This window comes from Quercus suber, unplaced genomic scaffold, assembly GCF_002906115.3.
Source record: "Quercus suber isolate HL8 unplaced genomic scaffold, Cork oak 2.0 scaffold_713, whole genome shotgun sequence".
In the NCBI taxonomy this organism is placed as follows: Eukaryota; Viridiplantae; Streptophyta; class Magnoliopsida; order Fagales; family Fagaceae; genus Quercus; species Quercus suber.
The window spans coordinates 107,257-133,376 of record NW_027070154.1 but is presented as its reverse complement, the minus strand read 5'-3'; the positions used below and the strand labels follow the sequence as shown (position 1 = coordinate 133,376).

General features: G+C 33.9%; 2 protein-coding genes and 1 non-coding gene across 3 annotated transcripts; 1 reads left to right on the top strand and 2 right to left on the bottom strand.

Moving 5' to 3' along the window:
- Positions 1-2,592: 2,592 nt before the first annotated feature.
- On the top strand, positions 2,593-9,639 carry LOC112007555 (coatomer subunit gamma). Its single transcript, XM_024039905.2, is given in 19 exon segments — positions 2,593-2,757; positions 3,250-3,330; positions 3,333-3,346; positions 3,446-3,496; positions 3,748-3,861; positions 3,959-4,159; positions 4,388-4,489; positions 4,874-4,981; positions 5,067-5,297; positions 5,775-6,025; positions 6,176-6,347; positions 6,448-6,603; positions 6,687-6,737; positions 6,886-7,026; positions 7,100-7,297; positions 7,390-7,521; positions 7,608-7,781; positions 8,254-8,493; positions 9,282-9,639. Coding segments are annotated over 19 exon segments (2,658 nt in total). The 5' UTR covers positions 2,593-2,711; the 3' UTR covers positions 9,477-9,639.
- Positions 9,640-12,918: 3,279 nt separating this feature from the next.
- LOC112007595 (guanine nucleotide-binding protein subunit beta-2) lies at positions 12,919-17,553 on the bottom strand. The gene is given in 8 exon segments (XM_024039965.2): positions 12,919-13,280; positions 14,145-14,258; positions 14,592-14,949; positions 15,790-15,862; positions 15,865-15,999; positions 16,002-16,212; positions 16,906-17,000; positions 17,132-17,553. Coding segments are annotated over 8 exon segments (1,128 nt in total). The 5' UTR covers positions 17,238-17,553; the 3' UTR covers positions 12,919-13,244.
- Positions 17,554-21,093: 3,540 nt separating this feature from the next.
- On the bottom strand, positions 21,094-21,165 carry TRNAE-UUC (transfer RNA glutamic acid (anticodon UUC)). Its single transcript has one exon. It is a non-coding gene; the product is annotated as a tRNA-Glu (tRNA).
- Between the last annotated feature and the right edge of the window lie 4,955 nt (positions 21,166-26,120).

The window sequence follows — 26,120 nt, the reverse complement described above, 5'->3', positions numbered from 1 at the left end:
AGAGGCCCAAGCCTATTAAGAATAGTGATGCCTTATCCTTCAAACCAAGCCCAAATAATAAAATTTTTACAGAGAGTGGGAAAAAAGCTCAGGTGCAATCCAAAACTAAGCACAAGTTTAAGGCCAAAAAGTACACAGTAATAGAGAGAAGTAATTCAAGTATTTATTAAGAATAGTACTCCCCTCAGGTTTGTTCGAAGGTTGGGCTCTTATGCATGAACTTTCTAGACCTTACACAAAATTTCCCCTATTTATCTTTCTCTCTCCATCTTTTAGGAAAAAATGTTCAACCCCCTATCTGGGAGGTCCCCCTCCCTTATATATCTTTCTTTCTTACATCTCAGCCTTTCACCTATGTGCCTTATGGCTATTCTCAAGATACTTGTCACATCAGAGTTCTTTTGAAAGTGGTAGAAGGGGCTGCTAGTTGTGGAATCACTATTCAGATGTCACTTCCTCATTAATGCAGCTAATAAGGTTGTTGCAAGACATTCAATGCGGAGGGGGGAGGTATACCTTTCTAGGAAGCTTCCTCCCACCTTTCTCTTCTCCGCGAGCTTTCATGAAACAATATCTTGTATCCCCTCTCATCCTCAGGTCAGTGAAGTCTTCAGGGCAGATACACTTCTCTAGGTGGGATTGTATGAGATTTTTTGTATTCTAGTCCTCTTCGATCCTCAAACCTCCCACAAATACCAAATAAAGATAGTATCTTGCAATTTAAAATTTACTATTAGTTTTTATTTCATGGAATAATTTTCAAATTATGTGACATGACACATCCTCTTAGATTTCTAAATATTAAATCTTTACCATGAAATGGACATGATCAATTGAATCAAAAAGAATCTTACTACCTTCTGGTATTTATTTTTCCATATACCAAAGAGATTAATGATTACTAATCTATATATATAATTAAAGCCAAAATTTAGAGAAGATTCAATTAAATTCCAAATTAGAATTCAATTGAGGGCTAATTTTTTGCCATATGTCAACTTAAGTTTTTTAATCTTTTTGCTAAGTGAGTTAATGAGTGCAAAATACTAATGTGGCATTTGGTACGGGGTAATGTTTCAGGATTCTTAAGAATGTTTAAAGATTCTCATATTTGATTGCAAATCACACTAGAGAATCAGATGTCAAGGATATCTGGATTTCCCCTCAATCCTTTTTTGTAGGAATGTGGATTCCCTTTAATACAAGTGNTTTTTTTTTTTTTCTCCTCACAAATCCGTCAACAATTCTATAACAAATTTTGGTATTTATCAAACTATTTGTATTGGATTAGTTTGCAGTAAAACTATTTGGCATATGTGGCATTTTGAACTATTTAAAATGGAACTTATGGGTATAATGGTTATTTTGCTCTTGATTTGTGCCACTATAGTACACTTCCAGTGTACTTGGTTTTTTTCTAATAAAATTTATTACGTTACTCATCAAAAATACTGTTCATATACATGAACAAGATGAATATTTGAGATCATGAAAACTGGACAGCTAATTTTGATTGTATTGGTTGTCAAAATTTTAGTTTAAAAATCAAATTCATTCTTGATTTTTATTATTATTTATTTATATTGATTACATTAGGTGGGTTTACACAATACACATATTATACATGTTTTAAATTATACAAGAAATGTTTTAAAACTTGTAGATACCAAACACCAGAAAATGTTTTCAAGCCCATTTTTAAGGTTGTTACCAAATACCAGAAAATGAGATAGTTTTTCAGAAAATGTTCTCTAGAAAATAAATCATTTTCCAGAAAACATTATTGCTGAAACAAATAGAGCGTAGTTTGATGGTAAGTAGATTATTTATTTCCCAGGCCCAAATACAGAAAGGTCCAACTAACATTTTTAATTTTAAATATAGTTCTTTTTTAAAAAAATTCCCCATAAATTTCTGATAAATAAGATTAGGTTTCTTACCTTTTTTTTTTTGGTAAGTTAGATTTCCCACTTTATTAAATTGGAAATTTATCTATTTTTTTACAATTTATTCTCTGGATTTGAAAAAAATAATTACCGATTTTTAGTTGAGTAATACTATAGTCAAAAACTATTTTACAGCATTTTTACAAATTGTTAACATGACAAATTTCTTATTGGTTGTTATTTAAGCCCACCAATAACATTACTTTTTCATTTATTAATAACTAATTACCACATTAATAATTTGTGAAAATTTTTGTAAAATAATTTATATTTCTAGTGTTTTTAGTTTCAAGCATCAACAATCAAAATATTATTTTCTTTATTTTATAAATGAGAGACATTTTCAGAATTGAAATTGATTAATGAAAGAAAAGGATTTATATCGTGTGGCAATACAGACATTTCACACCCGAAATACTGTACTCTGTCACCCCCGCCCGGTAGTTGGATCTTGCAAAGGGTATCAACCATCGAATCCCACGTAAATTCACTGAAAAATCAGGGGCACTTCAGACATTCAATACCTCCTCATTCTTGACGTGGTGCACTTCGATTCGTGCAATATCTTCACCAAAGCAAATATAACAATCTTCCGTCCGCACCAGATCGTAGCTCACACATTCTGAGCTCTAACTCCAAAAAAGAATTTAACATTGTGTATTACACAATACACGCACACACACAGCATTCTTTACTTTCGAGCCCTCTTCAAAACCTTCACACACTAGAGCTCGGAGACTCGTAGAGAGAGAGAGAGAGAGAGAGATGGCTCAGCCACTAGTGAAGAAAGACGATGATCGTGACGACGAAGGTATTTGATTTCTTCGCAATGCTTCAAAATCCCTTATCTCTCTTTTTTCGCATTCAGAAATGGTTTTCCCATTTGAGCCTATTGAATTGAATTCTCAATTTTCTATATAGCATCTGTTAGATCAGTGATTTAGGTTTCCAGATCCGTTTCTTCATTGCTATTTCAATTTCAAATCGCGAATCAATTTTACATTATTCGAGATCAAAACTCGAAAAGGATTAGCTATTAATTGCGTAATTTAATGTTGATCTGGTTCAACCTTAGTTGATCTGATTAGTTTCGTTTTAGAATTTTTTCTGTGCTTAAATCACAATGTTTATAGTGAAAATATATCAAATCTGAGTATATTCTCTTTGCTTAGTAATTTAGATCTTATAGCTTAAGATTCTATCATGTGCGATTCAATCTCAACCGTTTAAATAGTTGTGAATATTTACTAGCTCAAATGAGAAAACTTTGGTGTTAATTGTGTGTTATTATGTTAATTTACAGCGGAGTACTCTCCGTTTCTCGGGATCGAGAAGGGTGCTGTGTTACAAGAAGCTAGGGTTTTCAATGACCCTCAGCTAGATCCTAGAGATGCTCTCAGGTTTTTTTTCACTTCGCATGGACTGAATTCTATTGCTGCACTGCATTTTGTTTTTTCGGGAAAACGATCCTTATGTTTGTTGTGTTGCTTCATTTTCAGGTTATTACAAAGCTTTTGTACCTATTGAATCAGGGAGAGTCGTTCACAAAGGTAGTGTTTGTTTCCTTGGCATTTTATTTCCTTCAAAGATCCATGCTTCTTTATAATGTTATTTGTGATTCGTTCTATTTTTCTAATGATTGAATGAATTATTTTTGGCACGTGAATTTATTTATTATTGATAATTGCACACGAACCTGATGGATCTTGAACCTTTGAGCTAGATTGAACGTGCAGAATTATGTGATTGTATGGCCAATCCTTTACTGATGATATGTCCTTTTTTGGGTCAAAATTTATAGGTCGAAGCAACAGAAGTTTTCTTTGCTGTGACTAAACTTTTCCAGTCAAGAGATATAGGGTTAAGGAGAATGGTGTATTTGATGATAAAGGAGCTCTCTCCTTCTGCAGATGAGGTTGCTTCTCTAGAGATTTGTTTTATTCTGCTTTTTATGTACACCTTTTTTTGTTTGAGGTGGTAACTGAAGGGTTTATCTCTTTTATTGTAAAAAGGTTATTATTGTGACAAGCTCCCTCATGAAGGACATGAATAGCAAGACTGACATGTACCGGGCAAATGCTATTCGTGTGCTTTGTCGGATAACGGATGGAACCCTTCTGACCCAGATTGAGCGTTACTTGAAACAAGCAATTGTTGACAAGAATCCAGTTGTTGCAAGTGCAGCCCTAGTTAGTGGTATTCATTTGCTCCAGGTATAATTTTTTTTTTTAATAAGTAGTTATAATTGAATTGTTCTTAGTAGTCAGTTTCATATGTTTTTTCATCCTACATTGTCCTTTTTTTTTTTTTTTAATTAACAAATTCCATTACTGATTAAAAAAAAATCAGTAATAAAGAAAATGTTGCACAATAAGGGATACAGTTCTAGTACACAGGAAGAATTCAAGAGAAATTTTTTGTCTCATTTTTCTTTTGGCCAGACAAACCCGGAGATTGTGAAGAGGTGGAGTAATGAGGTTCAGGAAGCTGTTCAATCAAGGGCGGCCCTTGTACAGTTTCATGCGCTGGCTTTGCTGCATCAGGTATGCTGAATTATTGCTTTGATTTATGTTCAGGGTTTTATTGAGATAGTAGAGTACGTTGGTAGATTAAAACCAAATGTCTAGTGATTTGATCACACGGTTATCAAAGTAATTACTTGCATTATTAGGTAAACAGTTGGTTGTAAGAGACATCTATCTTATAGTGCCTGTTTGTTTGTTCCTTTTTTCCTTTAATATTTTTATTTATTAAAGAAATAAAATAAGATAGATAGGTGCTTATAAAAAAAATAAAATAAGATTGATAAATAGTTGGGTGTTATAAATTATTTGTCTTTGCATGCCTAGATTAGATGTGTGCAAGTGTAAAATGTAATTTTCATGGTTGTTTGTGGGCTATATAACCCCGTGATTTTAAACTTGCAGATAAGGCAGAATGATCGACTGGCTGTAAGCAAGTTGGTTACCAGCTTGACAAGAGGAACTGTTCGCTCTCCTTTGGCCCAATGCCTCTTAATTCGTTATACTAGTCAGGTTTATATCTGCTCTCTAATGTTTTTCAATGTTTGGATTTCTTCTTTCTTTTTTCCCCCACCTTTATCAAATATGCCATGTGCAGGTTATCCGTGAGTCAGGCAGCACACAAACAGGGGACCGTCCTTTTTATGATTTTCTTGAGGGTTGCCTGCGCCACAAGGCTGAAATGGTGATTTTTGAGGCTGCCAGAGCAATCACAGAGCTCAATGGTGTCACAAGTAGAGAATTGACTCCGGCAATTACTGTTCTTCAACTCTTTTTAAGCTCTTCCAAGCCAGTGTTGAGATTTGCTGCTGTCCGCACTTTGAACAAGGTTTACTGTTTTTCTCTGCTCCTATAAAAATTCATCTGCACTTCTAAGTATTTTCCCCTTTTTTCTAATGTCTTTGTTGGTCACATGAATACCCAAAAAAAAGGGGAAAAACGTTGCTGTGATGGGTGGGATGTTGTTTTCTTGTGTAATTTTGTGGGTAGATTACGTAAAATTTATAAATAAAGAAAAAGATATGAAGTTCTACCGATAATTATCAACTTGAAGAGATAAGCAGCACTTTTTTTTTATTTTTATTTGGTAAGCTACACATGCATGTAGTGGGTCCTAAAACCACAATGTCATCCTTCACCCAACCTTGTGGGAGGAGGAAGTGTATTTTGAGCCAGAGATATTTAATCACGTTATTTTAAAATCTCAACTCTATTGCTTATCTTAAGATGGTTATTCCATTTATGTGGAGTTTTATTTGATGTATCCTTTTCCAAAGACATTAATATAATTTTGAAATTATTGTAGGTGGCAATGACACATCCAATGGCTGTCACCAACTGCAACATTGATATGGAGAGTTTAATTTCTGATCAGAACAGAAGCATTGCCACTCTTGCCATCACCACACTTTTGAAGACAGGAAATGAATCAAGTGTGGACCGCCTCATGAAGCAAATAACAAATTTTATGTCAGATATTGCTGATGAGTTCAAAATTGTTGTAGTGGAAGCCATAAGATCGTTGTGTTTGAAGTTTCCATTGAAGTACAGATCTCTGTGAGTGATAGGTTCCATGCTTTATGTTACTTTTTTTGGAAATTTAGGTTTTATTTGATGCACCTGTTATTTGGACATATTGTTGAGTACTTTTTCTTCAGTAGTCTAGATTCATGTTGGCTGATCTCTCTCTCTCTCTCTCTCCCTAAGGATGAACTTCCTAAGCAATATCCTCAGAGAGGAAGGAGGATTTGAGTACAAAAAGGCAATCGTAGATTCAATTGTGATCCTCATAAGAGATATTCCTGATGCAAAAGAGAGTGGGTTGCTTCATCTCTGCGAGTTCATTGAAGATTGTGAATTCACCTATCTTTCCACACAGGTGGCATTGTACTTCATTATCATTTGCTACACAATGAGCCCTTGACTATTCTTCTTTCATCTAATCTCAATTAAATTTCATTTGATCTGAATGTTATTAGATTCTTCATTTTCTGGGGATTGAAGGGCCAAAAACTTCAGATCCCAGCAAATATATACGGTACATTTACAATCGAGTACATCTTGAAAATGCAACAGTTAGGGCCAGTGCTGTGAGCACATTGGCAAAGTTTGGTGCTCTGGTTGATTCATTGAAGGTATTATTTACCTGACTTTTGCTCATAAATGACTTGTATTGGTTGGACTGTTAGTGATGTCTGTTTGACATATTCCTTTTCAGCCCCGCATATTTGTTCTGTTGAGACGATGCCTATTTGACAGTGATGACGAGGTGAGTTTATAATAGCTCAATTTCTTAGGTTTTTCTATCAAATATGATTTTCTGTTATTTTTGTTCTTGTTTTGTATAATATTGAACCTATCAGAACTTGTGTCCTTTAGATTATATCAAGTGGCTATATATGCTGACATTTCCACAGGTTCGTGATAGAGCAACACTTTATATAAATACCCTTGGAGGTGATGGTTCAGTTGTTGAAACTGACAAAGATGTTAAGGACTTCCTCTTTGGGTCACTGGATCTCCCACTGGTCAATTTGGAGACAAGTTTGAAAACTTATGTATGTGTTCTCCAGTTTCTTTTTACTTATGTGCTGATAAGATCATTATCTAATGTGTTTAAAATGGATACAGGAGCCTTCAGAAGAACCTTTTGACATTAACTCTGTACCCAAGGAGATCAAGTCTCAACCACTAGCAGAGAAAAAAGCTCCAGGTAAAAAGCCTACTGGATTGGGTGCTCCACCAGCTGCACCTATATCCACTGTGGATGCTTATGAAAAGCTGCTCTCCTCTATTCCTGAGTTTGCAAACTTTGGGAAGCTTTTTAAGGTACTATGACCAGGTTTTCTTTTATCAGTTCTTTACTACTTATGTTTCAGAGTTTCTGATTTGGGATTATTTGTGTTTCTTGTTTTTACCAGTCTTCTGCACCTGTTGAGCTGACTGAAGCAGAAACAGAATACTCTGTGAATGCTGTGAAGCATATCTTTGATAGCAATGTGGTGTTCCAATACAACTGCACAAATACTATTCCTGATCAACTACTAGAAAATGTATGATTATTTTATTGAAAGCAGAACTTAACGTTATCAATTCTATTTGGGAATCCCATCTTATCTGGTATTCATCTTCCTGTCAGGTGACTGTCATCGTGGATTCTTCGGAAGCAGAGGAACTCGCTGAAGTTTTATCCAAGCCTATTAGATCTCTTCCATATGATACACCTGGACAGACCTTCGTGGCGTTTGAGAAGCCAGAGGGAGTCCCTGCTGTGGGAAAATTTTCAAATATGTTAAAATTCATTGTTAAGGAGGTAAGAGTACTCCCATTACTGATGAAGATGCTTGGCATCTCTCTCCCTCTCTTGGTGCTTTAAAAAATATTATTGCTGCCTCTAAAATTAAGTCTGATATTTATTATCTAGTAACATCATATTGGTTTTATTTTCTTTCCTTGTAGAATTTATGGGCTTTATGTGCTAATTTCATTTAGTCAAAAACATAGAAAACGATATCATAAATTTTTCTTTGTGAAGACTCAAGAAGCTTATTTTCTAGTGGTTGTTGATAGCTGTGGATCTTTAGTCTCAGTATCCTACTTTGTTTGGTTAAAACAACTTGTGCAGTATCTGAGGTTGTTTCCATCCATAGATTCTTAAGTTATCATGATCAAAATGAGATCAAAAAGTTTATAGCGTGTTTGAAGGATGGGATATGGAAAATTTATGTCAATCATGAACATATCATAGTTGTTTTATTAACTTATGCATTTGGCAATACTATTAGGTTGATCCAACCACTGGTGAGACAGAGGATGATGGTGTTGAAGATGAATACCAGCTAGAGGACCTGGAGGTTGTAGCAGCTGATTACATGTTGAAAGTGGGGGTCTCCAATTTCAGAAATGCATGGGAAAGCATGGGTGATGACTTTGAGCGGGTAGATGAATACGGCCTTGGCCCAAGGGAGAGCTTGGCTGAAGCTGTAAGTGCTGTGATCAACCTTCTTGGCATGCAGCCCTGTGAGGTATGTAAATAGTTGGGATTTTATACTTTGCATTATCATTTGCTCGTAATGGAACATGTCAGAGTTATAACAATCTCATAGTCATTGTTATGGAATTGGCTGATGATATGAGCTTTTCTATGGTGGCACAAAAAATATGAGATAATAATTAACACCATGTTTGGGAGTTCATAAACAAAAGAAATGATTGTAGGAAGTTTATAAAAGAAAGAATGGAAAGGAAAGAACTATAAAATTTTACAATTTTTATTTCTGTTTTAATTGAAATAGGGGACAAAAAATGTAAATTCTGACCAATTAATGAGGGAAACATGGGTAGAAAACCGTAGAATGCATATAGTGAAACGGAATGGAACAGGGGAACAGCAGGGTCTTCCGTTCCCATCCCATCCTTTCCTCTCCACATAGTGCTCCCAAAATTGCATCTGGTTTGTTAAAGAACAACTACCAGATATGTTGGCCATGACATGTTTAGAATTTGGATATGTTTTAATGGCCATTTAGTGTTAAGTAGTGTCTCTTAAGTTTTCTGAGTAGTACTTCACCACCATGGTAATGCTTAACTTCACCACCATGGCTGGCTACATCATGACAAGCTGAGGCTTTAGTTTCATATCTCCCCTTTATTTCCTCTGCAGTCCATTGGGGTGTAAGTCAGTTCCTTAAGAAAGAAAATTGTGTACTCAAGCTTGTCATTATAAACATCAAATTTGTTTAACTGCAATTTTTCCCAAAGAGGCTGATGTAATTAATCTTCCATTTATTTATTTATTGATTGTGTTGTTCAGGGCACGGAGGCAGTCCCAAACAATTCGAGATCACACACTTGCCTATTATCTGGTGTTTATATAGGCAATGTGAGGGTGCTTGCGCGAATCTCCTTTGGGGTTGATGGTCCAAAGGATGTGGCAATGAAATTGGCAGTCAGATCTGAGGATGAAGGTGTCAGTGATGCCATTCACGAGATTGTGGCTAGCGGCTAGAATATTTTACAAATTTTGTTTATATTCAAATTACTTGCCCTTTTTCATTTTCTTTTTCTTTTTGTTTACTGAAAATTCAAATTATTTTGCCTGCAGCTAGAGCGGCTTGTTGTAACAACATACTTCTAAAGTGCAAGGTTTTCCGTAAATTTTTGCAGAATAATCTTAGATCTTTAAACCCTTTATGTTATTGGTGTTATTTCCATAATCGGAGTAACTATAATCATAGCCGTACTAAGGTTGTGTTTAACATTAACTTAAAAAATCAGTTTTTTTTTACTATTTAGTTTATTTTTGCTACTATTTATAAGTTTTATTGCACTTTTTGATACTATTCATAAGTCTTACTGTATTATTTCAATTATCTTTTAGCTTTATCTATAATACTTTCGGTAAAATATTTTTAATTTTAACTAAATAAGCTGCTCTCAAACATACTCTAATTAAATTTAAATTTACTGATGCACGAAAGTAACCCTTTGACTTTGATTACTTACAAAAGCTTCTGACCAAGTTAAAAACAAGAAAGAATACAAGGTGCATGAGCACCCGGATAATTAGGCTTGGTTTGGTTTAGCTAAAACCATCAGTCAATTTTCAAATTATGTGCCCCGACCTCAAGTTTATTTGTTTGGTGTAGTTGTTTCTCTCAATTTTTATAATTCATTACTCAAAAAATTAAGTTAAATTTGTGAAAATTGAAAATATATTTCATAATTTTTCGAGCTATAAGAATTTAGTTAAAGTAGCAAACTTGTAAAAAAAAAAAAAAAAAAAAAAAACCGAACTGCTGAGACTCATTCTCATGACTTCTCTCTATCAAGTCAAACCACACTTAAGAGGATCAACGCTGTTTCTGAGTTGCACCATATCTGGTTCACTCTTATTACTCTACACATGCACGCGCTCACCTTAAAAGACCAGAAATCTCATCTTTGTCTTTGGGTCTTGCATCCGACGAAGGGTGATTCCCTTGGATTTCTCTGCTTCAATCTGGTCCTCTAAATCTCACACACACATTCTTCGTTCATTTTCCTTAAATCTGCCCTATAGATTTTGGTTTCTGAATGTTGTTTTAACAATTTATTTAAACATAAACTTTGTTCTATTATACTAGGGATTTTGTGTTTGGTTTTTAGCTATTGATTTAGCCAATTAAATTCATTTTTGGGGTTTGCTTTGAGAGTTAGAGGCAATGGGTTTTATTTCTTGGAAAAAAAAATAGAACAAGGAATTGTGGCTCATGATTGTGCATCCCCTATTTTCTTCATTCATCCGCTAAACACACAAAGTTCCAAACTTTCAAATGCCAATAAGGAAAATAAGATCCAATTAGATTTGTACTTTCCTTCGATTTAGATTTGTCAAGTTCTTATTTTGACAGCTGGGTTTGGGTTTTTTAATCAACGTCCTTAATCTTTTTTTTTTTTTTTTTTTTTGCTTCTATTTTTGTTATTAATTCTTATTTGCTGTGTATCTGAAACATTGTCTAAAAAATAAGACCACCCTTTTGTTGATTTTCAGATTATTTTATCCACTTATAAATTAGATCCTCAAAATAAAAATTATAGATATATATATATATATAAAATAAAAACACAGGTTTCTCTCTCTCTACTGTAGTGTTTTTTTATTATAAAATTTTGGTTCTACACTAAATGTTCATTGATGGCTTATACTCTTAATGTTCATTGACGGTTTATACTCATATTTGATGTAGAACGAACTCAGTCAATAACGTTGTATCTTAATATTGTTCATACTCGCTATTCTTAGCCGTTTTTGCCATTTACTTGACAGCGATATGCTTCGAGCCTGGAAATTTTACATAATGAAGAGCTTTTGCCATTTACTTGACAATAATACACTAGAAGCCTGGAAAGTTTACATATTGAAGAGGCGGTACAAAAATTCTGTCAAATGGAGACCCTTTTGTGCGAGAAATTTTAATTTCAACTCTCAAGTGGCATCTTTCAGCCAAATTGTTGTTATTGTTGCTGTTAGTGCTACGATTCTCTTAGAAAAAAAAACTTTGAACCCCATCATAAATCACATTCAGTAAAAACCATGATAGATAATTAGCATAATAGACAAAAGAGTAATTTAATTAGTGATATACCTATAAACATGACATATATAAAAGATGATAAGAAATGACTTAAGGATACTAAAAACAAATTTGACAGAAAAGAAAGAATATAGTTCTATGCACATAGTACAAGAAAAAGATGATATGATAGATATAAAAAGAGAAAAATGTATAATAAAGAAAAGAATAATAAGAAAAGAGATAGAAAGAATAGAAAGACAATATAATAGTAGTTCTATGGAATCAATACGGAAGAAGTTAGACATGATAGATATAGAAAGAGAAAAATGTATAATAATGAAAGACGAATGCACTATAATAAATAGGCATAACACATTCTAATTTTTAATTTTATGGTTTTTTTATTATTATTATTATTATTTTGGATAAAATATGGTTTTGTTATGTTAGAGAAGATGGTTCTTTTAAAATGAATTTAAAATTTTGAATTATGGTTCTTTTAGTATGGTTTTGACACGGTGTTCATTGTCACTCCATATTAATAAATATTTTATTCCTTCTCTGCATTGTGTCCAGTCTCTCTATCCTTCTCTGGGTTGTACCACCACCATTAATAACAACCAAGTGACCAACCAGAGACCCAGCTGCCGCCACCACACGCAGCCACCAACAGTCAAGCCAAATCAGCCAAGACACCACCAAACCAGCCAAATCAGCCACCACCAAAGACAACAAAACTCTCCAGAACCACCACCACCACACCACCAAAGACAACAAAACCCAAACAACTCCTATGATATAATTATATATATGGATTTAGGTTCATACTTGATATACCTTTTGTTTAGCATTGTACCACTAACCTTTTGCAAATGATTTATATTTCACCCAATAACTGTAACAGCTCCTATGCATGGCAAATGGCTGTATTGGGCATTCAATTCTGATTGTATTGTACTCACACTGGTTGGGTACGGTGTTGTTTTTTGCTACAAATCGTTTCCAAGGGAATTTGAGCCCCGAGTTTGAACCTGCACTCTTCCCATTGGTAGGTAGGATTCGGTTTAGTTCCTACGTTAAACTAAGCTTAGAGAGCTAAGACATTCCTACCAAATTCTCTTTTGGGTACAGCCCAGTCCAGTGACGATGCTGGTTTACATGAGGGGACTAAATCAGCATGCTGAGGATTGTCATTCATTATAGTACTCATAGAAGGAATGTTTCATGCTCAGACGTGCAACTCCTGCTGTTGGAAACGAAAAATGGTTTTTTGCCATTTTTGGAATTGCCCATGAAACGTACATACACATGAAGGGTTTTCACTTTTCAAAATGCCACAATTGGAGCCAAGATTTCATACTTTTGTTGCACAGAACCCAAAGAGAGAAAAAATAAATTAAAGATTGAATATATATATATATAGGGTGCCGCATTGATCGGTGAAAAGGAGGGCAAACAACGATCAGAGACATACACAGCATGCAGATAAAAAATACCGGTCCCTCCAGCTCAAGTTCTCAACCGAATAATTTTTCTTTCTCCACAGATTGTTTTTCTAAATTACAACAAACATTACAGGATTAAGGTTTCTCAAACCCTAGTAAAATAGTAGACTCAAACATTTTACCAGGACCAGGATACAATGGTATGAGAAGAAAATGAGAACCGTGGACCCGGGAAAGAGAAACTCAGAAGTTAGATTTTTCTCCTTCAATACATCAGATTACCTTCCTATGCCCTCCAAAAGCCCATATCTGGCATACAGAAAGAAAAAAAGATCAGAAAGACTAAAAGACAGATGAGTATAGGTAGTTAAAAAAATGCTCATTACACCAACTGAAATGCACGTATTCCCCGATAAAAGAAAGAAAAACATGAAAACGACCTCCTAAAAGAGATTACATAGTAATAGTAAAATAATATGAGACAACTACCTGTGAAGTGCTACAACATGACTGGTAATAACAAATTTTAGCTGACATACACACAGAACGCTTGGATCAATCAATCCTTGAAACAAATTGTCTCTCTAATATTCAATATTATAATTCAGTGTTAATTCCAGATGTGCCGACATTATAGCATACTTATGAAATCTGACAATAATTTGACAAAGTGCCACCACAAAACTAGGTACTATAATAAGATTCAGTCACTTCCTCCTAAGAGACAAAAAAAAGTTCAGATAACCATGCTCAGGAGTTTATGCTGCCACATGCCACATATTATAAATTAGTAATAATATTTAAATAAAATTTAAAAAAAAAAAAATCATTTGTGGAAGTTACTAATAGACTTAATTTCATGCGTAACCATGCATAGATTTTTCTTTGCTTGTCCAAGCTCTCTCCAAGTTGCCATGTCAAATTTTTATTCTTTACATTTTTCTTTCAAATATTTTTATGGGTTCACAATTTAGATACAGAAACTGAAAAAAGAAGTATTGAACCACCTGTTGAAATTGAAAATGGAAGTATTTGTAAAACTTTAGCAGGCAAGAAAACTTATTTAGTTTAGCACATGAACTACATCCAGGAAATCTATAGCCGGTGATAATCTGTCTCATGCATCATGGAGCCTAAGTGAAGTAACGTATCCAAGTCTAAAGACAGACTAACCTTTAGGTTTGTATCCCAACTTCCTGTACATAAGGCACTTCCATCAGCTGACAAACCCAAACAGCTAATCCGGGCCTCATGTGAATTTTGGAGAGATCCCAAGTTCAAGACGACCTGCCACAAAGCAAGTGAGTAGTTAGAGCAATTCAATTATTAACAAGCCCTGCAAATGATCCACTTGATTTCACATTCTCATAACCCCTCTATACATTTTTTCCTTTCTGCACAGAGGCTAAACTTGCAAATTAGATGCTTCATTCTTAGAAGTTCTGAATAATCAAACTAGCCCACGGTGGAAATATAAGCACATTCTAATTGACATTGAGCTACATAAGTACCCTTTTTTATATAAGTAATAAAATTTATTGATAAAATAGGCTACTTCATGCTCACAATGATAAGCACTCTATAGCCTAAAAGAATTACAAAAATGTATGCACCAAATACCTTTGCCAATAACGTGTCCCACACATAGCAATCACCATTTGAGTATCCAGCAAAGAGAAGTCTTCCTGATATAGAGAATGCAATGGAGGTCACATGTGGGACTTCATTATCACCATGCTGCTGATAGTATACTTGGAGTTGGTGCCCAGTTCTGATATCAAATAACCTGCAAGTTCCATCATCTGAACCAGTTCCAAATCTATTTCCATCTGGAAAGAACTTCACAGTATTAACATCTCCCTCATGTCCGTGAAACGTCTTCACTGCTCGACTTGCAACACGAGCGTCCCACATACGAGCAGTCCCATCACAGGAACCAGAGACAAACAATTTTGAATTTGTTCCATTAATTGAGACACTGAAAGAATGCAAAACAATAACAAAGTTAAATAAAGCCTAGAAAGTTAACATAGTAGGCACATACAATGATACAACTCAGTATTCACATACTCTTTTCTTCTCTTTTTTTTTTTTTTTTTTTTTTTGCTAGGTAGCACTCACACTCATAATGGGTCTAACCCCCTCTCCGCCACTTATGCATGTGGGGCAACAGTTCCATTTGGTCTAAAGACCACTAGCAAGTTTTGAATAATAACGTATTTAAGTTCACTAACCTTAACATCACTTAAACAAAACATAAAAATACATATGCAATATTGTCATTCTATGAACAAAAGATAAGGGGAAGAATCTCGAGTGCAATTAGGTAATCTAGAGGACATATGGACTATCAATTGATTAGGTACACAGGTATTCACTAATAGATATAAAAAATAAAAAATAAAATTCCAGGTAAAAAATTACAAAGTAAATGACCCTAGCCTCCCTTAAGATTCTGAAAGTTCTGGTTGCCTATCTTCACAAGCACGAAATGGGTGCATACACAATTGGGGAGGGGGGATTTGAACCAGGTTGTCTCCATGGGGCAGAATGGGGCAATTGAGTAATGTTATTGAGCCACAAGCCTCTTGGCAAAAAATACACGTAGTCAAGCAAGTTCCTTTATTAGAAACAAATTCTTCTTGAGTCCAATTTACAGAGCAATTATGATAATATTTATTGGCTACTTTTGCAGATGCTTCAACTTTCAAAACTTCAAAATAAAAGAAGTGGGGGGGGGGGGGGGGGGGGTGTGATATGATCTCTTATAAAATTATGAGAATAAAATTTAGGACAGTAGTTTCAAAATCCCCTATACCTTAGTACATCTGCAGTGTGACCGGACTGAAATTCACCTCCAAAAACAGAAGTTCTGAGACCTGTAGTAATATCCACAAAACACATGTTTGATCACCAGAACTGGTGACCAGGTGAGTATCCTGATCCGGAACATATTGACAGGACGAAACATAGCCCTTATGCCCACTAAGCATTCTTGAAACTGGTAAATTCCCATCCCTGTCAGTGGGGAATTCAGGTTGAAGATGGAGCATACACTATCAAGACCACCGCAGGCAACAGACTGGCCTGTTGGTGAAAAGGCACAAGTCATGACCCATGCACAAGGAAGCTTTATGGCATGAGTCTTCTGGCTTGTTAAAGCATTCCACACTATCAATCGGCCATCTTGAGATGCACTAACAAGTCGGTTCCTTTCAGGAGTCCAATCCAATGAATACACCTGCAAATTTTTTTATGAATAATTATAAATTCCGCTAATCCCCATCTTTGTGAAGTGGCATCACTATGATAGTAATCAAATACGTTTTCAAACACGTGGTTCTCAGCTGGAAATTGGCACCAGTTACTAAACATTGTTAGCGGTAATTAGAAACTAGAGAAACAGTCATAAACTACAAGCCAATAGCAGAAATGTTTAACTAATCATAAAAAGAAAAACAAATTTTCCAATCATAGAGTTGGTTAAAAATGTGTGCATTACTATGTCGTGTCTTCCATGTAAAAATATTACAAGTTCGGTTGCCAAGAAACCAACTAATAAAGTTGAGCCTAGCCTTCTTTTCTTTTCTTTTTTCTTTTTTCTTTTTTTTAATAATATTTAGATATATATAATGGGGCGGGGGGAGTTTTGGACCTGGATGTCTTCGTGGGAAACACTAGGATATGCTAGTTGAGCTACAAGGCACTTGGCGCTACTGGGGCTTTCTAATGTCTTCGTTTTACAATAACAATTTCTTTATTGCCAATAAGCTCTACCTCAACTAGCACCTCCGTCCCTTATAAGGATTAGGTTTAGGGTGTGATCGTGGGTTCAAGACCCATCAGATGCCTATATCACACACACACACACACACACACTAATAATAAAATATATATATTAAAAAAAAAAAAAAAATATAAAAATAANGTATACCTTGCCTGTATGACCCTGAAGTGTTCTACAGCAAACCAGATCCGTTGGTCCGAAACTGACCGGAGTCCGATTCTGCGACCTAGCGTACCCGGCAACTGTACAAAATTCGACACAGAAACCAACCAGATCTAAGAAACACAGAAAAATACACACAAACCAAAAAACATTGCAAAGATTATAAATAAATAAATAAAAAATAAAAAGGAGCACAGAAATTTGGGCACACCGTCAGTGTCGAGCAGCGAACGGCGTCTCTGTTTAAGCCGCTCTCTGAGAGTGTTAACAGTCTCCGTGGCCGCCACGTGGCGCTCTTTGAGCTCCGCAACCGACATTCTTCTCCCACCACCACCACCGCCACCGCCACCGACAATTAACTAACTTCTTAACTAACTAAAAACGACCATTTTTGTTTGAATATTTAGGAATGGGTTTTAGGTTTTCGATTTGGGTATGAGAGAGGAACTGCGTGTAAGAGATCAGTAAAGAGAGAGAGAATATCAAAAAAAAACAAAATTTTGGGGCTTTTGTTTGTGGAAAGTTGAAGAGAGCTGTGGCCTGTGGGGGCTCCTCTCCTGCTTAAGAGAGAGAGAGAGAGAGTCTGATCAAAATTCGCAGAGAGAGAGAGAGAGAGAGAGAGAGAGAAGATGGTGAGATGATGAGTAATGTGTAGGACTGAATTGACTGGCGCCGCCGGGTCCACAGCCTTCCACGTGTCGCACAGCCTAGATGAGTTGGGTGCTTGACACCGTGTCAACTGGGTCCCAATTTGGTATAACATTTGACGATTGGAATTTAATTTACATTTTATATAGTACTCGGATTGTGACCACCACTTTTCTCCTGTCGCTATTCTTGTGTCACCTTTCTTTTTCTTTTTCTTTTTTAAATAATTTTGAAATGGTCAATTATGGATAACTAAATAATTACTTTTTACATAGTCATTTTTCGCTTTTTATTTATCAAATATAGTTACGGATATAAACTGCCGAGTTGACCATCAAATAAGATTTTATATTCAAATTTGTCTAATTTTATTATTAAGGTCGAGCTAGATCATGAGTTATTTGATTAACTCTTTTTTTTTTCTTATATAATGTGAAATTATGGCTAAAAATATTTTACCTTTTCACTATTCTATGTATTTTTACTACAAGACTATTTATTTTATTAATAATCTTATAATAATTTAGTTTCATATAAACTTATTGGTAAACTTATATAATCTAATTTTAAGTTTATATAAATATTTTTTAGACAAGTATACTATAAAATATTATATATAGTATAATCAAGTCCACATGCTCACAAGTTTATTCATAAATACATTATTATGTTTGAGCTTGACTCATTTAATAATTGAGCTTAAACTTAATGCTTAAATTTGGCTTGTTTTTAAACAAATGAATATAAATAAGCTTTTTTTTCGAGTTGAACTCAAACTGATCATAAATAGTTTTATTCATTTACAACCCTACTTATTTATTTATTTATTTTGAAATACAACCCTACTTATAATTGATTAGAATTGTGGTACAAATTTTGTGTAAAATCATATTCTTTTTTAATAATTGATCATGCAAAACGTTTCTGTAGACTTATTAACTACCTTGTTTTTCCAATTCAAACAAACCCAAAAATGTTCACATTTGATACACGTTGTGGTTGTGGTTATGGTTGAAGAAGTCAGTTAGCTGTTTTGAATAAATTAGTACTAACATAGTAATATATAATAGTAGTTTACATTTATGAAATCTGAGTCCAAATTTATCCTATAATGGAGAACTGTTGTGACCTCCTTTTTTCTTTTTTTTGTCCGTACTAAATATTAAATTTTTGTAGATTTAGTTATCTCAACTGATAAAATCTCTGATAGTTGAATAAGAGATCTGAGATTCAATCCCCGCCTACACCAAAAATCGCCTGGTGCCTTAGTCTAATGATAAAAAAGCTATCATCAGGAGCAGACGTCATAGCTTAAAACTCTCTTTAAAAAATATTATTAAAAAAAAAAAAAAAAAAAAAAACTCAAACTCAAACTTTGTAAGACATCATGTGTAATGGTCAATTTCACACTGCTCTTTGGAAAATAAAAATTTTTCTTTTGCGTATGGTTTGGGGTGGATGTAATCTCATATGGCATCAGCAAAATGATTCATAATAAATCAAGCAAGAGGAGTTGTCCAAAAAAAAAGACAGTTAAAAAAAGTCAAGGAAGAGGACAAAACACAAGTTACTCTCTATTAAAATAATCCCACAAAGAAAATAAGTAATAATAATTTTATTCACAACATTTTATTATTTTATATAATTTGATAGTTAGAGGAAGTAAGTTAGAATCTTGAATGTTTTCGTTAAAAACATCAAGAGATATCAATTAGTTAAACTACAAAATTTTTTTACTTTTTTTCAAATTTTTTAAAACAACATTTGAAATGATAAGTTGTAATTGGTGACTAATATCAATAGCGGTCTTATGCAAAAGCAATCACCTACCAATTTATCATTTTCAACTTTCTTTTACCTACATTTCACACACGCCTAATAACATTCAAGGTGTTAGCTAGGATATTTCAACTACACACTTCATAGATCACATGATGCTTGGAAATCATTATTCCAATCCCTTAGTACTTATAACAACCATTTAATATATGATTGTTTTACCCAAAATGAAATTAATATAGATAAAAGATTTATTAATCTTCTTTTCTATGCATTGCACAAATAAAATTGAATGTAAGTAATTTATATCGCATTGTTGATCGAGGTTATCGTTATTATCTTTATAAATATCGAAAAATTACTTAGGTATTTTACGAATATGGTAATATGGTGTTCCCTTCTCTCACATTAATAATATATTTCACTAATTAAATTCATCGTATTGTATATCATGAATGTATAATTAAAATAAAATAAAAAAATTTAAAAGCATCAAGTCACAACACTCTAAAAATACCTAATAAATTTCCTCAAATATCACCCTCGCCAAAGTGAGAGTCCAATGCATGTTCCACTTTAGAAGCTCAACTAATAAAGTCTCTTATGGTTGAATAAGAAATTTGGAATTTAATCCCCGCCTACACCAAAAACTGATTAATATCTTAATTTGATTATAAAAGGCTATTATCAAAAATAGACGTTATAGGTTGAAACTCTCTATTGAAAAAAAATCTCAATTATCGGAGAATTGAAGTGCAGAGTATATTTGACGTTAAACCAAATGGTATTGGCCAAGTCACCGCAACTAGGAGAGCAGGTCAGATATTGCTAGGTTCGACACGCTTATTGCATGGCTATGCTGGCTTCCCCTCACATTACGCTTAAAACTTCAGGGATACAATGTCAACCAGAAGGTCTAAAACCAGTCAATTCATTATAAGAACAAGTCCGCAATGAAAGAAAGATTCGAAGTCAACCTTTTGTAGCATGTTGGCACACGGGTATAACCCATTCAACTAGCTGGGCTTAATCGACCAACCCATGGCATAATAAAATTGACTAAATTGCTTTTTTTTTTTTTTTTTTTTAAATCTTTGGTAATCATAGTGTTAATAATGAGTTATTCCTTAAGAACAATATTTAATTTGTGTAACCCATTGCGCATATAAGGAATATAAATGAGCTTTTGCAAGTTGCAACATGTTCATCAGAACTTATATGCCTAGCTAGCACTACACTAATTATTTTATTTGTCAGGAAGACACTAAGAGGCCTAATGTCTCACAATGTTATGTAATGCTAAATAGTGTTCCTAAAGTCCTAAACATTGGGTGTAAAAAAAAAAGTCTTGACATTGAAGTCACTACTAATATTTAAAATGATTTATAATTGCAATGCATGAAGAAAAGAAAAGGTAAAACATAATAGTTAAAGATGTCACAATGTTATGTAATGCTAAATGGTGTTCCTAAAGTCCTAAACATTGGGTATTTTTTTTTTAAAAAAAAGTCTTAACATTGAAGTCACTACTAATATTTAAAATGATTTATAATTGCAATGCATGAAGAAAAGAAAAAGTAAAATATAATAGTTAAAGATGTCAGTTGTTGAGAATCGAACTTTGGTGGCCTGGCTAAAGGGCTGGTGTATTAACCGCTGGATTTATAATTGCAAAGGAGCAGGCATTTGGGAGAATTAAACTATAATTGTTTGACAAAAAGATTAAATAATGAAAAAAATAAAAAGTTCCATTGCCGGGAATCGAACCCGGGTCTCCTGGGTGAAAGCCAGATATCCTAACCGCTGGACGACAATGGATTTTTGTTTAAATGTACAAAAGAAATAATATTTGTAGTATTAATGTATCGACGTATCTTAAATTTCTGAATTTATTCTCGGACCACTAAAAACCCTTGGAAAATGAAACATATCTTTTTGTGGATTAATTCCCCTTGAATTGATTCAACTCGGTTCCCCAAATAGCCAAAGTGAGAAGTGATCAAATTAAAGCCAAATCCTCCGGATAAACCAAAAGGAAAGGAGTGAGTATGCGTATCGACTATCAAGGAAATGCTTCCTTCTAAACCTCCTTTTTTTTCTTTTTCTTTTTCTTTCATCTAGAAAAAAAAAAAAACATGATGCCATTTAAGTAAGTAGATTGATTATGTTTAATCCTATTGCACCATAAACAATATCACCATACATTTTAAAAAAACCAATATCACCTAAGAATATGATACAATATACTTTATTTATTAAACAAATTATACAATATTTTTAATGTACAATAATAGTGCATCTCTCACTTAAATAATGGGTTATACCATGAATTGAATTTTATATGAGAGGAGTGTCATTATTGTAACCATGGAGAACTGTTTAACTATTTGTATTATCTATAGCGCTCTTCATTGAATTTAAATGGAAAATGATAAATTAAAATAAAATAAGCATATGTTGTTCACACACATGTATATGTAATTATGATTGTTTTTAAATGTACTCATATATATGCGCAAGGTTATTATATGTAGTATTTTATAATTTATAAAGGTCCAATCACAATAAAACACATGAATATGTAACTAAGTTAGTCTAACATGATAGTTAATAAGTTAATGAATGGACTTTGTAGGGATAAGGGGCTTAAAAGTATATGATGCTAGACAGAATCAGTAGGCTGGAAAATTCGGTTTTGATGGGCTGAAGGTGGTATCGAAGGCCTGAAAAAGAAACAATATCAAAGAAGACCGGGGTGGACAGGCCTAAAACCCCCTGATGGTTAAGTTAGTATCTTCCCCACAAGTGAAATTCTAACTGTATTGAAGTAATGTTAGAATGGTCTCATACCTGTGCCTGATTCAGACCAGCCTTTATATAGGGAACCTTGGGACAGTTATTTGGTTTAGTAACTTTCCCAAGATTCGTGGAAGTTTGAAATTACGGAAATAACTTCTCCAACGGCTATAGAAGTAGTAACCGCTGATGGAAGTTACATACTTAGGAGAAATTACCGGCGATAAACGCGGGTTGATTAACCGCTCCAGAACTCCAGAATTTTGCTGAGTGTTACATGGTCGTCCATGTGCTTTGCCCATGGACGACTCTTTGTGTATAGATTGATGTGTGGTTGTCCACGAGCTTTGCACATGGACGACTCTTCCGACCTGATTGCCTGAGGTTTATTCAATTGATCAATACTCAGGGACGACATAGCTGGACGAATCAAAGATGGTCTAGCCATTTGGCTAACTGGTGATCATGGACGACTCCTCTGGACGAACCACTAATGGTAATTTTTGCTATCCCATCAGTATATATATTGGGCCTTGTGCCTTGGCCGAGGATGTTGAGTGGTCCGAGAACATATAAACAATATTGAAGATGTAAGATTCAAAGCTCCATGAGTAAGCTACAAATGAGAGGGCTAGGGATGATAGGCCAAGGAGGAATATCCCCTCAGCTAAATGAAGCAAAGATCAAAATGTGTGTCCTATCATCCAAGATGACGTTCCAAGAAGTTCTATTGATAAGGATATGTACTATGAGCGTACAGGACAGATGGGAGCTAAGAAATATCTAAGAGAAAACTGCTACCACCGCATTAAATGATCTGTAGCTAACTCTTTGGCTGCATTAATGAGGAAGTGATATCTGAACAACGCTTTTCAGCTTTACAACTACACCCAAAGAGTGCTAATGGAACAAGGATCAACACAAACAATCTACTGTCCACATGGGGGGTGGAGATGAGAAGAGAGAAACAGTATAAATTAGAGGGAAGGCCCTAAGAGAAGGGGATCGAAAAATTAAGATAGAAGTACTGTAGCGATTAAAACTGTATTTGTAACCAACTTCAAGTAATATATACAAGAACTGATCTCCTCGGACTGTGCTGAATATAATTTTCCTTTGATAAATCTTGCCCATTTTTGCTTTATTGTCTTCTGGATCCATTATAATTGTTATCCAACTCATTATAGCCTAGTTTTCCAATCCATTCTCTACAAATTCACTGTATTGGGCTTATTAGGCCAAAATCCACTTCCTATTTGGGCTTAGGACTCAATTTGTGTCCTTACAGACTTCAGTAATCAAGTGAATTATGTTTCTTTCTTATATTAAAAAAAAAAAAAAAAGTGAATTGTGTTTGACCTAATAATATTGCCGAAATACCATTGGGATTTTTTTTTTTTTTCAATTGTGGCATTGGTATTTCGGCAATACCATTGCCACAATTGGGAAAATTAATTTTTTTTTCAATTGTGGTAATGGTATTTCGGCAATACCATTGCCACAATTGGGAAATTTTGTTTTTTTTTGTTTTTTTAGAAATGAAGTGCACACAATTTTTACAATATTTTTACAACAAATTCTAAGTGTCAGGTTGTTACTTATTGTTATTGTTGGATTAAAATAGTAATCTCAATGTTAAATTTAAATTTGAATTAATAATAACCAGTTACCTGTGATTTGTTGTGAAAATATTGTAAAAATATTATGTACGTAGCACATTATATTTTTCTTTAATTTTTCTCCAGATTTTGGTATTCACTTTTTTTTTTCCTACCATTTTCTGCAATACTATTGCCGCAATTACTTTTTTTTTTTTTAGGCATCCACTCATTATTGCACTTCTCACACTCACGCGTCCAGGCAACACAGGAAAATTGGGCAGATGAATTTCGACAACATTGTTGCCGAAATTCAAGGTTACTGTTTCACCTCCTTTTTCTTATTCTCTCTCCTACTTTTTGTTGAATTTCGGCAACAGTGTTGCCGAAATTCAATCTCTCTCCTCATTTTCCTAAATAACTTGGAACAATATCTATAACGCAAATATGTTTTAAATTTAGCAATATTTAGCCAAAAGACTCACTTTTGTTAATTATGTAAGGTAAGAGAATTAAAATAAAATTTTGCTAACTAAAAAAAATAAAAAATAAAACATGCATTAGGCTAGTTAGTAGTTAGTACAAAGTTGGTCAAAAACACATATTTTTAATGTCTTTAAGTCTTTCTCTTCCATTGTTAGTTTCTCTCTCGTACTCAACCTAATAAATATAAGTTCGACTGATTTGTGGACCATCATGGCCACTATCTTTGACGAATTTTGCAATTCACCCCCTTCTACTCTCACAAAAATATTTTACCGTTTCACTTTTTATCTTTTTTTTTTTTTTTAATATTCTTTATTTAAAAGTTGAGGTTGAAATTTGCTTATTTCAACCAAGGGGGTCAATACCGTACCGGAAGTTGTACCGGTTTGGCCAGCGGTACAATATATTTCAGATACCGGTCAATATCGGTGTACCGTTTCGGATTTACCACTATTTTTTATATTTTTAAATATATATATATATATATATATATATATGTATGTATGTATGTATGTGTGTGTGTATATATTATAATAAATATAAAAGTTTTTCATAAAACATTTCCTCAATTCAGAACTAATTATTCATGGTTTTAAACTTTAGTATCAATTAAAAGAAAAAAAAAACACAATATAAAATATAGAAAGCTTAAAAGTTACCATTGCATACTAAGAAAACAAATAATACTAATAAGTTAATGCAAATAAGTTACCATTTTGTCATTACAAAAATTCAAAAATTACAAAACTTTAAAAATAAAAATAAAAAATTCTATACCGGCCGATATTGCCTAAAATTGGCCGGTATGGCCAGTATATAGCCGATACGGCCGGTATTTAAACTGATACGAAACATTGATGTTTTGATACCGGTATACATACTGGTATGATACATACCGACCGATACGGTATTGACTACCTTGATTTCAACTTTCAATTTCAGCCATTGAAAGCAATTGTATTAAGTGCAATAAGTGGACAAGAAATAGTATTTTAATAGATATAGGATGTATTTGAAAGTGAGTAGCTAAATTAGAAAAGATAGTTGCTCAAGTAAAGATTTGCTATTTGCCTAAAACTTTGTCTAGGCCAGTGTGGATGCTCTGAGAAAGCAAAAGATGAACACGAGGATAAGCTCGACTAACAGCTCCATAAAATATGATTAGTCTAACATGACACCGGTGAATCTACCACCTAACTTGAGGAAACAATGACATGCTTTGGGTAACTTGTATTGTAATAACCATGGAGTTAAAACTTAAAAGTATCACATAAACAGGGAACACTAAAAATGGAAAAGAAAATTTTTATTAGCTATTATAGTGTACTTATGGTAAATGCAAGTTGCCCAATAATTTAATTGCATTCTTTATATCGCACTTTTCCATTTCCATCAATCTCGAATCAATCCTTGGTTTAAAGTCCTCCTAACACCAAACCCCATCTGATTGTATTCTTGATTTCGAGTAAAATTCTTGACAAACAGAATTTGTGTTTGTTTTCTTTCGAGTTTTTCTGTTCTTGTTAGTGTTTGTGTTGCTAGTTCGTCTTTTTCTATAGCATAAACAAGAAGGCCACTCGCAAAAGGAGAATAGTAGAGAAGCCATCAATAATGCCGTTCTTTATAGGAACCACTATTACACTTCAGAGAAGAAGCTATGATTACACTTCAGACAAAAACAATTACTCTCTAGGAATGGTTTTATTATCACGTAAAGAAACAAAAGTCACAACATCAAACACGTGGTATGTTCACATATGAGTTTACTGGATATGTTTGTAAGTTATTGACATGGTGGGGGCTGCAGGAATAATGGAAGCTACTGTTATTTTTCTTTTATTTTCACATTCCAAATTATTGAAACTGTCAGTACTTTTAGGCATCCCAAAACAA